Source organism: Salarias fasciatus, chromosome 6, assembly GCF_902148845.1.
Source record: "Salarias fasciatus chromosome 6, fSalaFa1.1, whole genome shotgun sequence".
NCBI lineage: Eukaryota > Metazoa > Chordata > Actinopteri > Blenniiformes > Blenniidae > Salarias > Salarias fasciatus.
Window position 1 is genome coordinate 26,296,551 of NC_043750.1, and position 18,106 is coordinate 26,314,656.

General features: G+C 43.1%; 1 protein-coding gene across 2 annotated transcripts; it reads left to right on the forward strand.

Annotated features, from left to right (window-relative positions):
* Nucleotides 1–1,520: 1,520 nt before the first annotated feature.
* LOC115390706 (CD209 antigen-like protein E) lies at nt 1,521–16,075 on the forward strand. 2 transcript variants are annotated; one of them, XM_030094684.1, is made up of 9 exons: nt 1,521–1,650; nt 2,046–2,153; nt 2,605–2,673; nt 3,670–3,744; nt 5,180–5,254; nt 6,029–6,091; nt 15,262–15,404; nt 15,503–15,603; nt 15,761–16,075. In XM_030094684.1, the coding sequence occupies exons 1-9, from the start codon at nt 1,563–1,565 to the stop codon at nt 15,903–15,905; spliced, it is 867 nt and encodes a 288-aa protein (XP_029950544.1). In that variant the 5' UTR covers nt 1,521–1,562; the 3' UTR covers nt 15,906–16,075. The 2 variants fall into 2 exon arrangements, with proteins under 2 accessions (XP_029950544.1, XP_029950545.1); XM_030094685.1 differs by lacking the exon at nt 5,180–5,254.
* The last annotated feature ends 2,031 nt before the right edge of the window (nt 16,076–18,106 follow it).

Here is an 18,106-nt window from a genome sequence, read left to right on the forward strand (position 1 = left end):
CCGCATCACTGCTCGTGTTGTCACATCATGTTAATTAAACACTGTCTGCAGCTCAAATATGAGAGAACATAAATGAAGATTACAAAACATATTTTGTATCAAAGTTATGAATATGTTTTGACCTTTTGTCCACAGATAGTTTCACTTCTTTCTTAGAATGTTTTTCCTAATAACTCATTGTTACAGATGAGAAAAAGTACGTGAAATTCTACATTTGATACAACGGAAGTCAAGTGAAAGTAAATTATTGTGTCATCCCCTGTACTAATTTACTTTTGCTGGTTAAAAACTAAACTTTATCAGTCTATAAACTGTCCTGTCTCGTCTTTAACAGACGATGACACTGTTGCAAGTAGGTTATTGCAGGTTATTTATAAACCTGGCTTTGGCAGATAAGGCTTCTTTAATATGAAGTCCTGCCCATGAAGATCGTATGATTCACGGTTGGTGAATTTTTGGCCAAAACTGGTAATTGAAACCCTTATCAAAATATTTGGAGGCTGAACCAGCATGATTATTCTGATTTTTGGTTGCCAAAAGTGGTTTTTAGCCACAGATGGTGATCTGGCTACCCTATAAATCAAGTGCAGCTTTGCCAACTCCTCTGGATGGAAAGCTACTATTGACTGGCCTAAAAGTCACTAGAATTTGCTAAACGACTTCATTGCCTACCTGCTGTAGGAGGAAAAATGCTTTGTGGGAAAGACAAAAAATTAGAAAAAAAAAAAAAACACCATAAATATGCTTGGAACTACAAACAAACTTTCTTCTGCTGATTCTTGGTTTGTTTGTTTTTTAATTTGGCCATGACTTCTCAAATTAACTTCATGACCTAGATGCTTTATCCAGACCCACATTATACCAATCAGTTTTCTCCAGTATTGTTAAATGTTAGAATATTTAATCGAAGGACTTGTGGGCTGGAAATGATCGCTCTATTTGTTCAGCTTTGTCAAAGAGAGGCACACTTCCAGTGGACAAGGTGAGTCAGTGACTGAAGCATAGACTGTTTATACAAATGGACAAAACTTACATGAAGTCAACCAAAGCGTTCTGAAATCCCAAGTTGATTTGAGCAGGATGTCTCCATATTGAGTGTGTGAAACCAGGTGTAAATGTGATTGGTTCAGCCTGTCACGTGACCGCATCATGTGGACAGAGGAGGCGCTGTGATAGGGGCGATTTATGCAAAACTTTAACTCATCAAATAAAATAACAGATTATTTCATTACTACAATACTGCAGCAGGATACTACCCAAGCAGCACCACTGCAGCAGTGTGAAATCAGGAAAAGTAGGGCAGGTGTTAGCCAGCAGGTAAAATGCACCTTGCCCCCTCAAGGCACCCCGCCACACACACACACACACACACACACACACACACACACACACACACACACACACACACACTATCAGCCATGTGGTAGAGCCAGCAGAGAAATAGAGCAGAGGTCATCCTGCTACAATGAGGAAGTAAAACTGTTTTAAGCGAAATAAAAGATAAATGGCTCCATATGCAGAAAACCCTCAGCAGCAGCCTCCTCACTCTCAGCCTCAATAACATGGAGATGGTTGTCCTTGAAACTGAACCTGAAGTCTTGATAGAAAAAATCTCTAATAAAGGCAACAGAGACACGTCTGCAGCACCAGGTGAGAGACCAACATGAAATCAACATTAAAGTCTCTTTATTGAAGAAGAAGGAAGGAAGGAAGAGTATCGTAGTGTTTAAATAATGTGCTGAGTGTTTGAGTGTTTCTTTCAAGACTTAAGTAATGAATTTTTTTCCTGTTGTTCAAAAACTTGATGCTTTTATTTTTACATTTCTTGGCTGTAATTTTGCACAATGTGCTCATGTCTTATTCACCGATTGAAAATGTGAAATCATTTGAAATTTAGTGTAACTTTGATATCTGCTTTAGACCACCAACATTGAAATAAATCCTTGATGCAAAAAATATCCATGTTTTGCTTTTTCAGTATGTGGTGCAATATGTGTTTGTTTTAGATCTTGATCTGAACCGTGTGTGTGTGTGTGGGCGTGTAGGTCTGAAGTGGTGTGTAGGTCTGAAGTGGTTCGGGTGTGTTGCTGTGTCTTTTGGTCTCCTCTGCATCCTTCAGGTTATTCTCAACATTTCCTTGAGACCTCCTCTCAGTGAGTCTGTTTTGTTAATTTGTTTATCACTTCTGACAGTAAAGCAGACATTGTCACCCCTTCTGTTTTCAGGAATAAACTTTTTTCAGACTATGCACATTATTCTGAACACTTTGAACAAGCCTCTTGATTTGAACATGTTTCTGCCAAAATTCATATGAACTCAAAGTTGCACCTTCAGAATACACCAATATCACAGTAATCTCATATGAGACTGTGCAATGTGTAATCTCCAGACAGTCTGTTGAAATGGTTTCTGAGTTTTGTGATTAACATAATTCACCAATAACTTCAGGATTTCTTCAACTCAACCACATGCTGAATAATTAGTATGTCAGTGTGCATACTGAGGCTGATTGATCTCGTGACTGAACTCTGACACAATGTAATTTGTCATTTTAACACATTATTTACAGGCTCATGCAAAAAAATTACACTAACTCTGTTTCAGACTATGAAGCCAGGACCAAAAACCTGACAGACGAGAGAGATGAGCTGAAGGGGAAGCTGAATGACTTCGGTAAGTGTGATAGTGAGGCCACATCATTGCAGACAGAGCCAAAGTAAAACAAAAACACAAACCAAAAAACAACACACATCAGTGAAATTCAATTCAATTTCAACCTATAGCAGCTCAAGTAGAAAATGGTCCAGGGTGGCCTGAACCAGCTCTCACTGCAAGCTTTATCAAATACAAAGGTTTTGATTCTCCCTTTAGAAGTACGGACTTTGCTCGTCTGCCCAACTGAAACTGAGCTTCTTCCACATATGAGGAGTTTTACCGCCGAAAGCTCTGCCTTCAGTTCTACTTTTAGAAAACCTAGAAACATCCAATTATCCAGAACTCTGAGCTCAAACTGTTCTTCCGGGGCAATATGGGACTAACAGCTTTTGAAGCCTAACCCTCCAAGTTATTGATATCGCCATATCTGACTATGTTACTTAAGTGTAACATGAAAGTTAAAGTTAAATGTTTCACTGTCATTTTTGGGTCATTCTTGCTCAGGTCATTTATATATTTTATACCATATTGATAACACATGCAATTTTCAAAAATGCTTCTCCCCCATGTGTCCTCCAGGCGAGGACTCAAAAGCAGACTCTTCCCACAGGGATGCGTTTCAGAGCATTTATTTAGCTCCACACAGGTGAAAATCCAACGAGGGTGAGACAAAGGTGAAGTCAGAGCAGCGAGCAGAGTCCACAAGACAACTTAAGACAGGGAGAACACACAGGGACGCGGAATGACGGCATGAAGCTTGACCATTTGGCAACAAGGAGACAGACAGGGGAGCTTAAATTCACAGGAGGGGAGACAGACCACCAGAGGATAACTGAATGACTGGAAGAAACAGGGGAGGGAGAACAGAGACAGGAGGAAGGGAGACACCCAGAGGATCTCAGGGTGAGCCCTGACACCATGTGCCACGAAATAGAATGCTTATATCTCAGTTTCTATTTCAAAGATTTTTTTTGATATAGTTGATGCAATTAATGTTAAAAAAAAAAAAATCAGTTTCAGGTCATGAAGCTGAAATTAAAACCCTGACTGGAGAGAGAGATGAGCTGAAGAGGAGCCTGGATGACTTAAGTAAGTATGACAGTAATGCTGTCTTGTGGAAGACAGATCCAAAGCCAAAAGAAGAAAAAAAAAGTCAGATTGGTCAAATATGAATGGTACAGTTCCAAGTGAACTGGTTTCTGTCATTTTGCCACAGTTTCTGACATCTGACTATGTTTTCTGAATCCACACAATTTCACATTCACGAAAAGTAAATTACATTACAGACAGATCCAGAGGGGAAAAAACAATTGTTAAAATGTAATTACATTAGATGTAATTAGATAGAACCATCATAGATTTGAAGTAAGGTGACCAAATCTATCGAAGTGGTTTCCTACAGAGCGGAGTCTTCATGCAATTAATAGGCAGAATAAATTTAATTGATCATGGTCTCTCCTCAAAGAGATGGTGGGAGAAAACTCAAGTGCTTGGTAGAAATAAAGCCAATCATGTCTCGAGAATCAGTGAACAAAATGTATTACCAGACAGCCAGAATGCATGAATTATAATTCTTATTTTGATTGCAAATTTCATTTTTTTCAAAAATGTTTTGTAGCATATTGATAACATATTCATTTTTCTAAGATGGTTATTGTGGTGTATTAGCATAATGAGCTTTTTGTGGTTAATCTGACTGGTTTGCCATGCGGACGGGGGGGGGGTGTCTTTTGGTGTGCACCTGTTAGGAGGTGGAATCTCTATTAAGTGGCTTTGTGTGCGTGCTGGTGGTTGCTGACATTAAATGGTTAAACGTGTGCTGCACCTCGTCATTCTTTAAAGAACACCACAGTTATCCTCTGTAATATTTCAGTCACTGAAGTCTAAATTCCTTACTGAGCATTCTTAGAGTGGGGAGAGAACAAACAGCAGCAGATCAAAATTTAAAGTCACATTTATTCAACCACAAATTAAAACAACACCTAGAATCTTTTCACCCAAATGGGAACGCATCTCACTCAACCATTCAAAACAGAGTCCTGTGGCTCCTCAAGCAGAGAGGGGAACGTCGCGGACAGATGGACGCGGTATTGATAAAGCATGCATTTCAGGACAAATCCTGGTCAAAATATTGCTGCTACATTCTTCTTACATACAGCATGCACGTGTGTGTGTGGGGCAGGGGTTATTTTATTCAAGCTGGGGGGCCTCAACAATCCATTGGGGGAGTTTCTCATCACCTTCACCAGGGATAAAATTCCCCCTCAAGTTATTGATATCTGCACATCCAGTTATGTTTTTAAGTGTAACAACATGGTTTCAAAGTCAAATGTTTCATTTTGAGTCATTCTTGCTCAGGTCATCAAGTCATTTAAATATTTTATACCATATTGACACATGCAGTTTTCAAAAATGCTTCTCCTCCTTGTACCACTACAGTACCACCAGTAGATACCACTCTTGTATCACAATTTCAGTATCAAAGACTTTGGAGAGTTGATGCAATCTAATGAAACTAATTCAGTTTCAGGTCATGACGCCAAGATTAAAACCATGAATGGAGACAGAGATGAGCTGAAGAGGAGCCTGGATGACTTAAGTATGACAGTAAATCAGTGTTTACTTTCTGTCATTTTGCCTGTTTCTGAGAATTTTTTTTTTTTATTATTTTTTTTTTTTTTCTGAATTCACTTCACAATAATAAAAAGTTGAATGCAACACAAATTTGGTTTGATTTCTGCATGGTCAGAACTGAACTACTTCTGGATAACTTTTGCATTTCTAACAAATTATCACAGACTCCAAACATCTTGAAATAGTTTTGGTGGGCAAAGGTCAAACTCAATATGACCTCACAGTTGTCCCATCATTGTGAATGGTTTTATGGTCTTGGGGATAATTATTGCATCTCAGATTTACTAGTGCAGTATGAAACACCCAGATCATCCTGACATACTCAGGAAGAGGTTTACTGAGTGTTCCCAGAATCAGAAGGAAACATGGTGAAGTAGTTTTAAGTTCTACACTCCTCACCTGTGGAACAAACATCCTGAACACTCAAGGACTGCTAATACAACTCACTTCCTTTAAATCTGAATTTTAAGCTTAATTTGCTCAGGCTTTCAAATAAACTATACAGTTTACTTATGATATTCAACTTTTTCTGATAAAATTTTTCATTCTCCTTGTCATGCTGTTTTGAACATTTGTGATTTAATGTATTTTATAATCAAAATTAATTTAGATTTAGATTCTTAATTGGTCTGTTTAATGTAATTATTTTATTTCTTTCGACAGCACTGTGATTTGCCTTGTGTCTGAATGGTGCTATAGTAATACTTTTTTTTTTTTGCCTTTCCTCCACTGTGGGCAGAATCCCAGCAGAATGCTCTGATAAGGGAGAGGGATGAGTTGAAGAGGACGTTGAATGACTTTGGTGAGTGTGGAGTGTGGATCTCACACAAGTCAACAGAAAGCAAAATGAGGGCAGATGGATATTTATTGCATTTTGTGTTGTGTTTTAAATTGCAATGTCTTATTGACAGTTCAGAGACTGTCTCCTGCACCCACTCAATTCAACAGTTTTGGGACAAATCTTGTCACATATTGAGCAGCTGTTGTGCTCAAATAGAAATGCGGATATGAATGAATAACCTGAGAGATGAATGAAGGAAAACCATTCAAAGTCACATTTGACGACACAAGATATGGAAGAGTAACTCTGAAAGTGTCAAGGTGTGGGGTGGAAGGACCCACGCACAGGCAGCACAGGTAGATCAAAACTCCTTTATTTCCAAACACAAGGATCTCAAGGCAGGGTTGCGCTGGGGCAGGCACGGGAAACAGAAACATACAGACAGACCCACAAAGAACCAACAGGGACAAGCAAGGGAAGCAGGCTTAAATTTCAGAAAACACAGGTGCAACACATTAGTGTGATAACGGGGCAGGTGAGGAACAGACAGAAATAGATGAGACAGGGCATGCAAAATGGACAAAACCGGCCCCAAGCATCCCCATCTGGCCGCAGATTTACAGGGTATGACAGAAGGACCCAATACTCTACCGAAGAATTGGCAAAGCTCTTGTGCAATCTGTCTTTTGTTGTCTTCAAGTGTGTGTCTGCAGAGTGTGCCAGGCTTCATCTCGCAGACAGGTAGACAGAATCTTGACACCGAATGTTGCAGGAGGAACATATCGGGGGGGGGGGGGGGGGGGGGGGTCCTTTCACATTCCAAGAAGAATGTGAAAGGTATTAATGAGCCAGTAAAAAGCGGCAAATTGTTGACACACTTAAAATCTTGTAAGTCAGGGGTTATATTTTTGCAAGGATCACATAAAAAAAAAAATCCCATCTCAGATTCATTCATTCATTCATTTTCCGCCGCTTTATCCCTTTCGGGGTCGCGGGTGGCTGGAGCCGATCCCAGCTGCTGTGGGCGAAGGCGGGGTACACCCTGGACAGTTCGCCAGTCTGTCGCAGGGCTGACATATAGAGACAAACAACCATTCACTCACACATTCATACCTAGGGGCAATTTTTAGGGTGATCAATTAACCTACCATGCATGTTTTTGGACTGTGGGAGGAAGCCGGAGTACCCGGAGGGAACCCACACACACACGGGGAGAACATGCAAACTCCACACAGAAAGGCCCCGAGCCCCAGCCGGTATTTGAACCCAGGACCTTCTTGCTGTGAGGCAAGAGCGCTAACCACCGCGCCACCGTGCGGCCCCCCATCTCAGATTGACATGGACAAATCAAATTTATCATTTTTAATTTTCATTTAAGTCCAGGAAAGTAGCCATTATAATTTGTAAAGATGTGCCTTTTGAACACCATTTTACTGCTGCTGACAAAGAGGGGATGCCATAATCACCTGTTAACAGAGTCCTGCGACGGGTCCAATTTTCAAGACCCGCCCCGGCCCGACCCGGGGACGTACAAACCCACAACCGAATCGCAAACCCGCGCATCAGCCCGATTAGTACCGCGACCCGATCCAACCCATTGAAACACGACCCGCAGCCCGACCCGTAACCTGTATTTAAAGTAATCATTTTGGGTCACAATGTCTGCATGCATACAGCACATCACCACAGTTCAGGTGTCAGTGACTAAATAACGCACCTGAATGAAGCAGCTCTTCCTATAAAGCCTGACTTCAGCCATGAATCATCAGCCCTGCGTGTTCTTCTCCCATACAACTGTAAAAACACTTGTTTGTTATGTTTAATGCTTTTAAACTTTTAATCTCTTAAAGGTAACTTTACGTGTGTAATAGACTTACTTTCTGTACAGACTTAAGCGGCGTTCAGCAGTTACGAGCCGTGACATATTTAGAATCCTTCGAGGAGAAAAATAATCATCAGGGAAACACTGTGTAATGTTTGAACACTTCAGGAACATTACAAAGTGATAGTTCTACGTTTTATCCATTTATTTCTGAAATATCTAAATAGCTATTAACTGTTTTGGAAGTGGCGCTTGTTAGACAGCGGCAGACCATTTGATGCTCTTGTCCAATCACAAATTGTGTTATTAGATGGCGAAACGCGATTAAACAGCTGAGCCAATGACTGTCACAAAATAGCGGAAGCGAGTAAATAATGACCAAGATAGTTTTCTGTAGTTTGCTCAACTAACTGAAAAGCCCGGAAATGGATGCAGAAGAGACACGGTGCAGCTGCAGACAGTCGCAGCAGATGGATTACATCACAGCGTTTTTATTTGATTTATTATTATTTTATATTGATTCTCATGAGTCAATCTACAACCCGCGACCCGACCCGCAAGCTATTTTTTCCCCACCCAGATCCGAACCCCCCCCCAAAAAAGCTTTTAAAAACCACCCGCAAATCAGCTGTTTTTGTGGGTACCCATCGGCTCAGTCGGGTAACCACGGGTACCCGACCCAGTGCAGGACTCTGCCTGTTAATGCCTGATCCTGCCAGATCTTAGATACTCACTGTAGAATGCCCTGGTCAGTACCTGGACGGGAGACTGCCTGGGAACACCAGGAAGGTATGTAGTGTAACAGTGAGTGAGTGGTGGGCTGCGTGGTGGTCTGATCTATGGAGGGCTCTTAATTCAACAGGCAGAGAATTTTTTTCACTCCCATGTCCCTAATATACACCCAAGAATAGACTACTTTCTGCTTGACAGTAAATTTTGACCATACGCAGGGATAATAATACCTATAACAATTATGTATATATATATATATATATATGTGTACATATACATGTTCATTCAGAACGTGCCTCAGGTGGGAGGTGCTTGATGACCGCTGACTCATTGCTCGCCCACTGGCGAACCTCAAAACCTCCAATCTGAAGGTGCTGGCGTAGGTCATCAACCAAACTCTTGGCCTCTTCAGTGGAGGATGTGCTGTGCAGAAAGTTGTCCACGTAAAAGGACCTCTCAATTGTCTCTGGTAGGCCTGGCCTGAATCCTGCACCATCTTGGATAAGCCACTGGAGGGCGTAAATGGCACAGCAGGGACTACAAGTGGTCCCAAATGGGAGAACCTGCGATTCATAAATCCGAGGCTCCTGCTCTCTCTCCATATTCCTCCAGATAAAGCGTAGCACTGACTTGTCAGTGGGCAGCAGGCGAATCTGGTGGAACATGCCTTTTATATCCCCACTGACTGCCACGGCATGCTGACGGAACCTGATGAGGACAACAAGCAGTGTAGGACCAAGCACAGGACCGGGAAGGAGAAGTTCGTTCAATGACAGACCTTGGTGCTGAAACGAGCAGTTAAACACGATCCTATCCTTACCATTATGGTTCACCATATGGTGAGGAATGTACCATGACTCAGCAGTCTGGTTGGCTTCTTCAGGAGGTACCTGTGCCACATAACCAGCCTTCTCCAATTTGCCTATCTCCTTGCAGTAGACTTCTGCTCTCCTCGGGTCCTTGGCAAGCTTCCGCTCTATGCTACGAAGGCAGGGCAGCACAGCTTCCTTTGTTGCATGGAGCTGAGCAGCGTTGGCTTGTCTAAGCAAAGGGGTAGCGTACCGCAGGACTCCCATCAACCTCCACCCTGATCGTGGATGTCTGAAGCATGGCGATAGCTTGCTGGTCTTGCTTAGAGCGGGTGGCTGCCCTCTGGTTAACATAAGGGAGCATGTCCAGTTGCCAAAGATGCTTTCCTGAAGAGCTCAGCAGCAGGGGTGACAGTGGAGATACGAAAACACTGTAAGGTTGATTTGGGCTGGGTTAGTGTGGTAGGACCTTGGAGTGACCAACCAAGTTGTGTACAGACACCGATTGGACCACCTGGTGGACCTGCACGGACTGGCTTTATGGGGACCAAGAGATGTGGCATATCTGAGCCTATCAGGAGCATTGGATGAACATGATCGATTAGCTGTAGAGGCTGGCCTCTGAGGTGCTCGTACCTTTGCTGGAGTGTGGCCACTGGATAGGAGTGTTCGGCGAGGTTCAGACCTTCTGCAGTGAAAGCCTGGTTGATCCGGAACTTCTGGGAAGGCCTGCACATAGGAGAAAGGTCAAAGGAGACAGAACTGCCTTGGAGCTGTTCAACATGCTGCTGGATTGTCTGTAGATGCAGAGTCTCTGGTCGTCCACAAATGTTCAGTTGCTGCACTGCGTGAGGAAGAATGATGGTTCTTTCTGAGCCATCATCTAGGACAGCATAGGTCTCCAATGCTCGGTCACCGTTCCGGAGGATGACCTTGACGACCTTTAACATCACTTGCTGTGAACGGTTGGGCCGGTCGAGGTAGACCCTTACAGTGGGTGTGGTCACCATGTTGACGCTGGTCTGGGTCTGCTGGATGGAGTCATCCAGAATGGTGAGGTGCAACTCCTTACACATCTTGCAGGGCCGCTTCAAATTACAGTCCTCTGCTGCATGGTTTCGACCACACTTGAAGCACCGCTTCCCATCCCTGATCCATTTCACTACTTCCCCTGTGGACAGCTTCTTGAAGTTATCACAGTTGTTCAAGAAGTGGTCCTTGGAGTCACAGTGGGGACAATATGGCTTGGACTTGGACTTGAAGCTAGCCTTTGAGCGAGGAGTCGGTGATACATCAGGGGGCTCTCCAGCATTGAGAAGGATGGTCGTGGTCTTCTCCTTGTAATGGGAGACAGGGGCCTTCTTCACTGGCTTGGGCGTTTCATGCTGAGAGAGAGTGGCTGCTCGACTGGAAAGGCGCTTTGCTTGTGACTTCATCTGAAGCCAGGTTGCCAGGTCAAGCAGGGTGTAAGTCATGTCTGACCCTGTTCGGAGGACCCCACGGTTCAGACAGTGTTCAATGAAACTGTCCCTGAAGGAGGAAGGCATTTTACTCAAAAAGGCGATCTACATGAGATCCACACCTCAGCTCAAAACCATTCGGCCCTTCAAGTGTCCCGAGCATGCCTACAAGAGACTGGATGGAGAGGGCAAATGAGTCAAAGGCTTCGGCATTGCCAAACTTGATGGCAGGTGATTTGAGGATGGCACCTAACTCTGACTGGACAAGCTGCCGGGGCTGGCCGTATTTATCTTGTAAAGCCTGTAAAGACATTGTGTAAGGCTGTGGGTCGTACATATAGGCTTTGGCGAGATGCAAAGCGCTAGGCAGTTTCAAGTGGCCAAGAAGCACCTGATACTTATACTACTCAGTCAAGTGTCCGTGACCACCCATCATGTTATCCAGAGCCATTTTGAGGAGGGCAAAGTCACTCTCACGGTCACGTTCGAATACAGGCAGTATTGCCTGGGGAACACCATATGGAGTGTGGTGTATCAATGTCTCTGGGCTTGGATACGCTACGGTGCGTGAAGGTGGAGCAGCGGGTGCTGGATGAACGACTGAGCTCATATGCTGGTATGGGAGAGCAGAACTGGCCGTGAACTGTGGTCATACCTTGAGTCCTGCAGCAGGTGGCTGTGGACCATGGATACCAGTGGGAACTGCAGAGGCTTGATGTGGCATCATAGCGGGCCCAGGATGAGCAGGCATGCTGAGAGCTGGCTGCAATGAAGCAGGGGCTGCAGCATGATGAGCCAGCGGTGGTAGCGGGTGCAGTGCATGAGGATTGACAGCAGGTTGGACCATTGGGTGCTGCTGTACTGGCTGAGCTGATGGAGGCTGTATGCTCTGTGGTGCCGGAGGAGGAGGCGCGAAGGAAGGCAGTTGGAATGAGTGTCCCACGTGTGAAGACTTAGGCATGAGAGCGATGTTCTCAGATCTCCCAGTGTGACAGGGTTGTGAGCTGGGTGAATGATGAAGCAACGTGCTTCTAGCATGATGAATCGGTGGAAAACAGTGTGGCGGAGGAGCAGAATGACAGCGGGGTGCACCTGCATCGTCGTCAGGAGGTGGAGCGATCACACCTGGTAAAGAGTGGTAACTCTGGGGTGATGCTTCACTGCTGCATGTCGCTTCCTGCTCTGGCTGCTGCAATAATGAGGTAACCAGCTTAGCTACCTGTAGCTCTTTCTCTTTTTTCTTAAGTCGCCTCTGCCTGTCGAGACGTTTAGCGATAGCTTCACATGCCTCTTGTGCCTCCTGCTGCAGGCGTTGTGCTTCCCTGGCTTGAGTGTTGAGACGTTGACACTCCAAATCAGCGTTGCTGTCCTCAATGATCTGCGACTGCAACTCCTCGAGCTCCAAACGGTGGATACTTTCCTGTAGTATTGCTTCCTGAACTGGTGACAGAGCATGTTGGGGGTTTAGACCTGCAGCTGAGCGAAGGGAGCTGAGATGGGAACCTGGCCTAACTTCGGAGCCAGGCCGTGACGCAGAGTGACGTGACATCCCACCACTTTGGGATGAACCCTGTGACTCACTGGGTTGGCGTCTGGATGAGTGTGACGGGTGCTTGCTCCTCACAGATGAGGCCCTCGAATCGCTAGCATGGAGTGGAGACTGGTGAGCTAGATCAGTTGGAGGTTCATCTGGTTGTTGGGGCTCGTAGCCCACCATGAAGTCACTTAGGTGGCGAGGTCGGTGTCGCTCTCTCTGGGGACGGACATGTCTCTCGGTGGCATCCTGGTTTGCAGGAGTGACGTCATGCTCTGTTGGATCCATAGCATCATGAAGGGGCTCTATCCGGCTCGAAGGACCATTGAAAGAGAGGGTTGGGTGCTCTCCAGATTGCGCTGAATAGAGCCGGCGACACTATGGTGGAGTGACTCCGGTTAGAGAGTCACGGAGGCAGTTTCAGGAGACATAGACGTTTTACTGATGAAGAACGTGGTTCTGTAAATACAACAGTATACAGTATGTGATTGAACTGAGACACATATCAATCCACATGAATAACAATATAAACAAACCGTCATAAAGATGTACAACATACAACTACTACTTAGAGTATGAATATACAGGAATGATCATCATAGGAAATAATGTGCTGATGCAATAAGCTGAAAGAAATACACAACACACTATACAGAACAGAAGTCTCCATAGTGCTCAATAACAGCATGCATAGCAGATCACAGCAGATCACATAGCTAGCTTAACCAGGATGGACAAGTAAACGATCAATTAAGCTACCAGACGATTACAACACAGTATTATTTACATGTGGACGGAGCAATTAGACTCTAAGGACATGTTAACACCATATATAACAAGTATCAGCCACTACTTACATGTTTCATGTACACACATCTTCAGGTAAAAGGAGAGAGGAAGAGAGAGATGCATCTGCAGCTGTTCAGAGGCAACACACACAGCTCCAGCATGCAGCAGAAAAAAACTTCGGTAAAACTCTCCTCTTGAAGGGCCAGTAGCACAGGAAAACATGAGATAATAAAACAACACTGGAATATCAATGGGGCTTTCCTACAGTTTGTGGTTTTTCTTTTGTATCGCAGCTGGCCTAGGATACTTTTTAAATAAAAATCCACGACAATGGCTACGTTGATTGTGGACTTTAGAAAACACAAGGGACCAACACCTGCAGATAACACTGAAGTCCAAATATCACAGACTGTGGTAACTTCACACTGGACTTCAAGCAACGTGGATTCTGAGCCTCTCCACTCTTCCTCTAGACTCTTGGACCTTGGTTTCTAAATGATATGCAATATTTACTTTCATCTGAAGCAAGGACTTTGGACCACTGAGCAACAGTCCAATTCTTTTTCTCCTCAGCCCAGGTAAGATAATCAGGAGTGGCCTGGGGCGAGGAATGAGACATTTGTATCCCATGTCCAGGATTCTTTTGTGTGTAGTGACTCTTGATGCGCTGACTCCAGCCTCAGTCCACTCACTCAACTCAACTTTCTATGAATATTCTTGGACACAGCACTCTGTGAACAACCAGCTTCTTTAGTAATAACCTTTTGTGGCTTACCCTCTTTGTGGAGGTTGTCCATGATTGTCGTCTGGACATCTATCAAGTCTTCCCCATGATTGTGTTGCTGACTGACCTAGACTGAGAGATCAAGGTTCAGGAAAGCTTTTGCAGGTGTTTTGAGTTGATTTGCCAATCAAGATGTGACCCCATGACTTTCCAAAACTGCACAATTTTACAGTATTCTCATTATCTGTGGCACAAAATTTTGGATTTTCATTGTCTGTAAGCCATCATCCAAAATTTCAAGAAATATAGGCTTGAAATATTTCACTCTGTCATGAGCCAATATATATGGGTTTAACTTTATGAAATGAGGAACAAAAAATGTTAAATATTATAATGATATTCTTCTTTTGTTTTATGTTTTTTTTTTTGGTTTTGCTTTTTTGTTAATTCACTATACCTGTCTGGAGGAGACATTCTATATCTCCAACAGCTTCAACTCAAATACTTTCATCCTTAACAGGATAAACTTGTGGGTGTTCTTTTAAACATTTTTTTTATGTCCGTTTTTTTTTTGTCTGTATTCAATTAAAAGACGAAAGAAACTGTTTGATGGTTGACATTTACGAAAGACTTAAATATGAAAAAAGTACAATAAAAAAACTTGTATTTCAATCCAAAAGTCTTCACACAGTTCTGATCTTTTTTTTAGGTTTTAGAGAATCAAATAGCACAGAAACTGCTCTCCAAGTGTCTGACAACTTTCTTTGAGCCGCTGATCATGTCACGATGCAGGTGGAAGGATCCAGTTACAAGGCAGCACAGGATGAGTTGTAACTCTTTTATTTCTCACATACACAAGGGACACAGGAATGAGTTGAGCTGAAGCAAGCATGGGCACAAGAACAGAACACGCTGACAGACCCACAAGGAGACAACAAAGACATGCGAGGAGAGCAGGGCTTAAATAGGGGAGGCAGAGGTGCAGCACATTAGGATGATGAGAATACAAGGAAGGTGATTGGCCAGGAAAACAGGAGAACCAGACAGAAACAACAGGCAAGACAGAACATGCACAAAGGACACATGCACAGGGGTGTGTGCAGGAAAAGGGTCAGATGCACAGAAACAAAACAGGCCCCGAGCACCCCCATATGGCCGCAGAGGTACAGGGTGTGACAGATTCAAATTGTTATTGAAAATAGTACAAATGTTTACTCAATAGATGCACAGTTAAAGAAACTAGCAGTGTGTTCATGTATAAAACGAAATGACAATGAAACTGTAAATGTAACAACACTGTGCTTTTCTTGTTCCCTCTCAGATCAGCTTCTCCAAGAGGGATGGGTGTATTTCCGTTCAAGCTTTTATTACATTTCCTCCACTGAGAAAACCTGGCAGGAGAGTCGAGATGACTGTCTGAGCAGAGGGGCCGACCTGATGATTATAGACAGCCAAGAAGAACAGGTAGCTTATGGCTGTGTGGTTTAATACAAGGAGTGAACTGAGTTCCAAATGCACAATCAGAATGATGACTAGTACTGATCAATCATTTTCTCTGTAAGGACTTCTCAAGAAGACTTTCCAAGAAAATGTGGTTTGGACTGACTGACAGAACACAGGACGGGACGTGGCGATGGGTGGATGGGTCTCCACTGAACACAAGGTTCACATATAATTTAATCAATCAGCTTACATTAAGCTGAAAGAACTTAAAGAAGTAAACAAGTAACTACTAATTTATTACCTTTGTATTGTAATCGTGTGTTGAACTCGTCTAGGTTTTAAAAAAATATTTTTTGTTTGTTTCTTTTGTTTTTCAGCTACTGGTTCCCTGGAGAGCCCAACAACTTGGGTGAAATGGAAGATTGTGCAGAGATACATTCGAGTGCTGAGGGAAACAACTGGAATGACTTGTTATGTGACAGTCAAAACCACTGGATTTGTGAGAAGAAAGTCGCTCCATAAGTCAGCATCCCAGGTTGATGTTGAGCTCCTCATCAGATGAGATCAAATCAGATACAATCAAGAAAGCTCTTTTGTCATTCTGTTGTGCACAATGCAACCCTCCTCAGATTCAAAGGCACATGTGTTTTTAAGTGTTGATTTTATAATATCTTCATAAATAAATGCAAATTTTCAACCACGGCTGAAACTAAGTGTTGTACATAATCTGCAGTGATCACCATCAGATCCTTCAAGTTCAATAAGTTGTGAGGTGGTACCACCATTACTTACAGCTCTTGTGATCATCGCAACCCACAGATGACCAATTGGATTGAGATATGTTGAATTTCTATATCAAGTCAATAAGTCAAATTCATTGCTGTTACCCTCAAAAAAACCTGAACCAACATTTTTTTGTGTCATTGTGCATTACCTGCTGAGAAAGAGCACTGCCATCTGATAATACTGTTGTCATGAAAAGGTAAATAATAATATAATTAATAAGATGTTCTGTGTCATATGACAGGATACAAGGTTTTACTGGAAGAGAAATACCTAAAGCATCACACTGCCTTCTTTTCTTCTTTCAGTTCAGTCACAGATCAGGCACCCTGACTGCTTTAGAGCTCTGCAGAGCACAACACACTGTGACCACTGAACATTGTGGCATTTTGCTGTTTCTCAGTCGCAGCCAGCATCAAGTTCAGCTTTAGCTACAGCAGCTCATACATTGGACTGAACCACACAGGCCAGTCTGCACTCCCAACATGCATCAGTGAGTCTGTTGTTGGTTCACTGCTTTTTATTCTTTCCCTTCTTCCACTTTAATAAATACTGATCACTGATGATTGCGAAAAATAAGCAACATGGAACATGAAAGATGTCCAACTGTTGAGGTTTACATTTGGTAATTTGTATTAAATTACTCAAGTATGGATAACCGAAGGTAATTGATTACTTTCAGTAATTTTATGAAATTATTAGTAAATTGTCATTTACTGATTAATAATTAAAGATCATTCACTCTGAGTCATATCAATTATGGTGTAATAAACTGTTTAAAGTGAAGCACAAAAGTAAGTTATCTAAAATCAATTATTAATTGGAATAAATTGTGATTTTTTTTCACTCAATAATGGCAGAAAATCAGTTATTTGGGAATGAGTAAATCACAGTGCAATTTAGCCATTAGATCATTGACTGATGAGGTGTTATTGATCAATCAACTATGCCACAAACGACTCGTTTAGTGAAAATGGGTACATTACAGAACATGAACCGAGAGAAGTTTAATTTATGAATGAAATAAACTTGTGATTTATTCATTAATTTCAGGGCATCACCTCAAAGAGGACAGTTACCAAAGTTCAGTCTCAAAAAAGAAAAAATATTTCAAACTTGTTGTTAATCTTTAAAGCTGTTGAAATTATCATAGGAGCGTGAGATTGGCACTTATAGCCGTTACAACCAGGAACATGTCTTTTCAGCCCCGGTCTTTGAGTTCTAGTCCTTGTTGTTTCAGTTTGTATCGGCACTGGGTCGAGGTCAAATGGGATCCGTGGTCCACCACGGGCTTGGGGAGGTCTTAAAAATTTCATTCGGCACCATCGAGCTCCCACTGAATTTCTTCACCCCCCACAAAACAAATGAGCGTCTGAACCTCCCCAACAGACCATGGAGTTACTGTCTGCTTTGCTGAAATTGTTTTTATAGAGTAGAGGAGGTAGAAACAAGGCACAAGAGTTTAGATAGATAGATAGATAGATAGATAGATAGATCTTTATTGTCACTTTATTGTCCGGTATCTTTTTCCTGAGTGGAGGGGGGGAGAACAGGAGGTGGCCTGGGTGTGTGGGGTCCCCTGCAATGTAGGAGGCCTTCTTCTGGATGTGGCGAGTAAAGATGTCTTTGAAGGGGGGTAGTGTGATACCGATGGTCTTCTCGGCTGTCCTGACGACCCGCTGAAGGTTTGTTCTGTCCTCCGCTGTACAGCTGTCGGACCACACTGTGCAGCAGTACGACTCGAGGCTCTCGATGGTGGCTCTGTAGAAGTTGATGAGCAGTTGTTGGGGCAGGCGAGCCTGCTTCAGCTTCCTGAGAAAATAAAGTCTCTGTTGTGCCTTCCCCACCTAACAGGAGGTGTTAACAGCCCAGGTGAGGTCCGCCATGATGTGCAAACCAAGAAATCTGAAGCTCTGCACCCTCTCTATTTCCTCTCCATT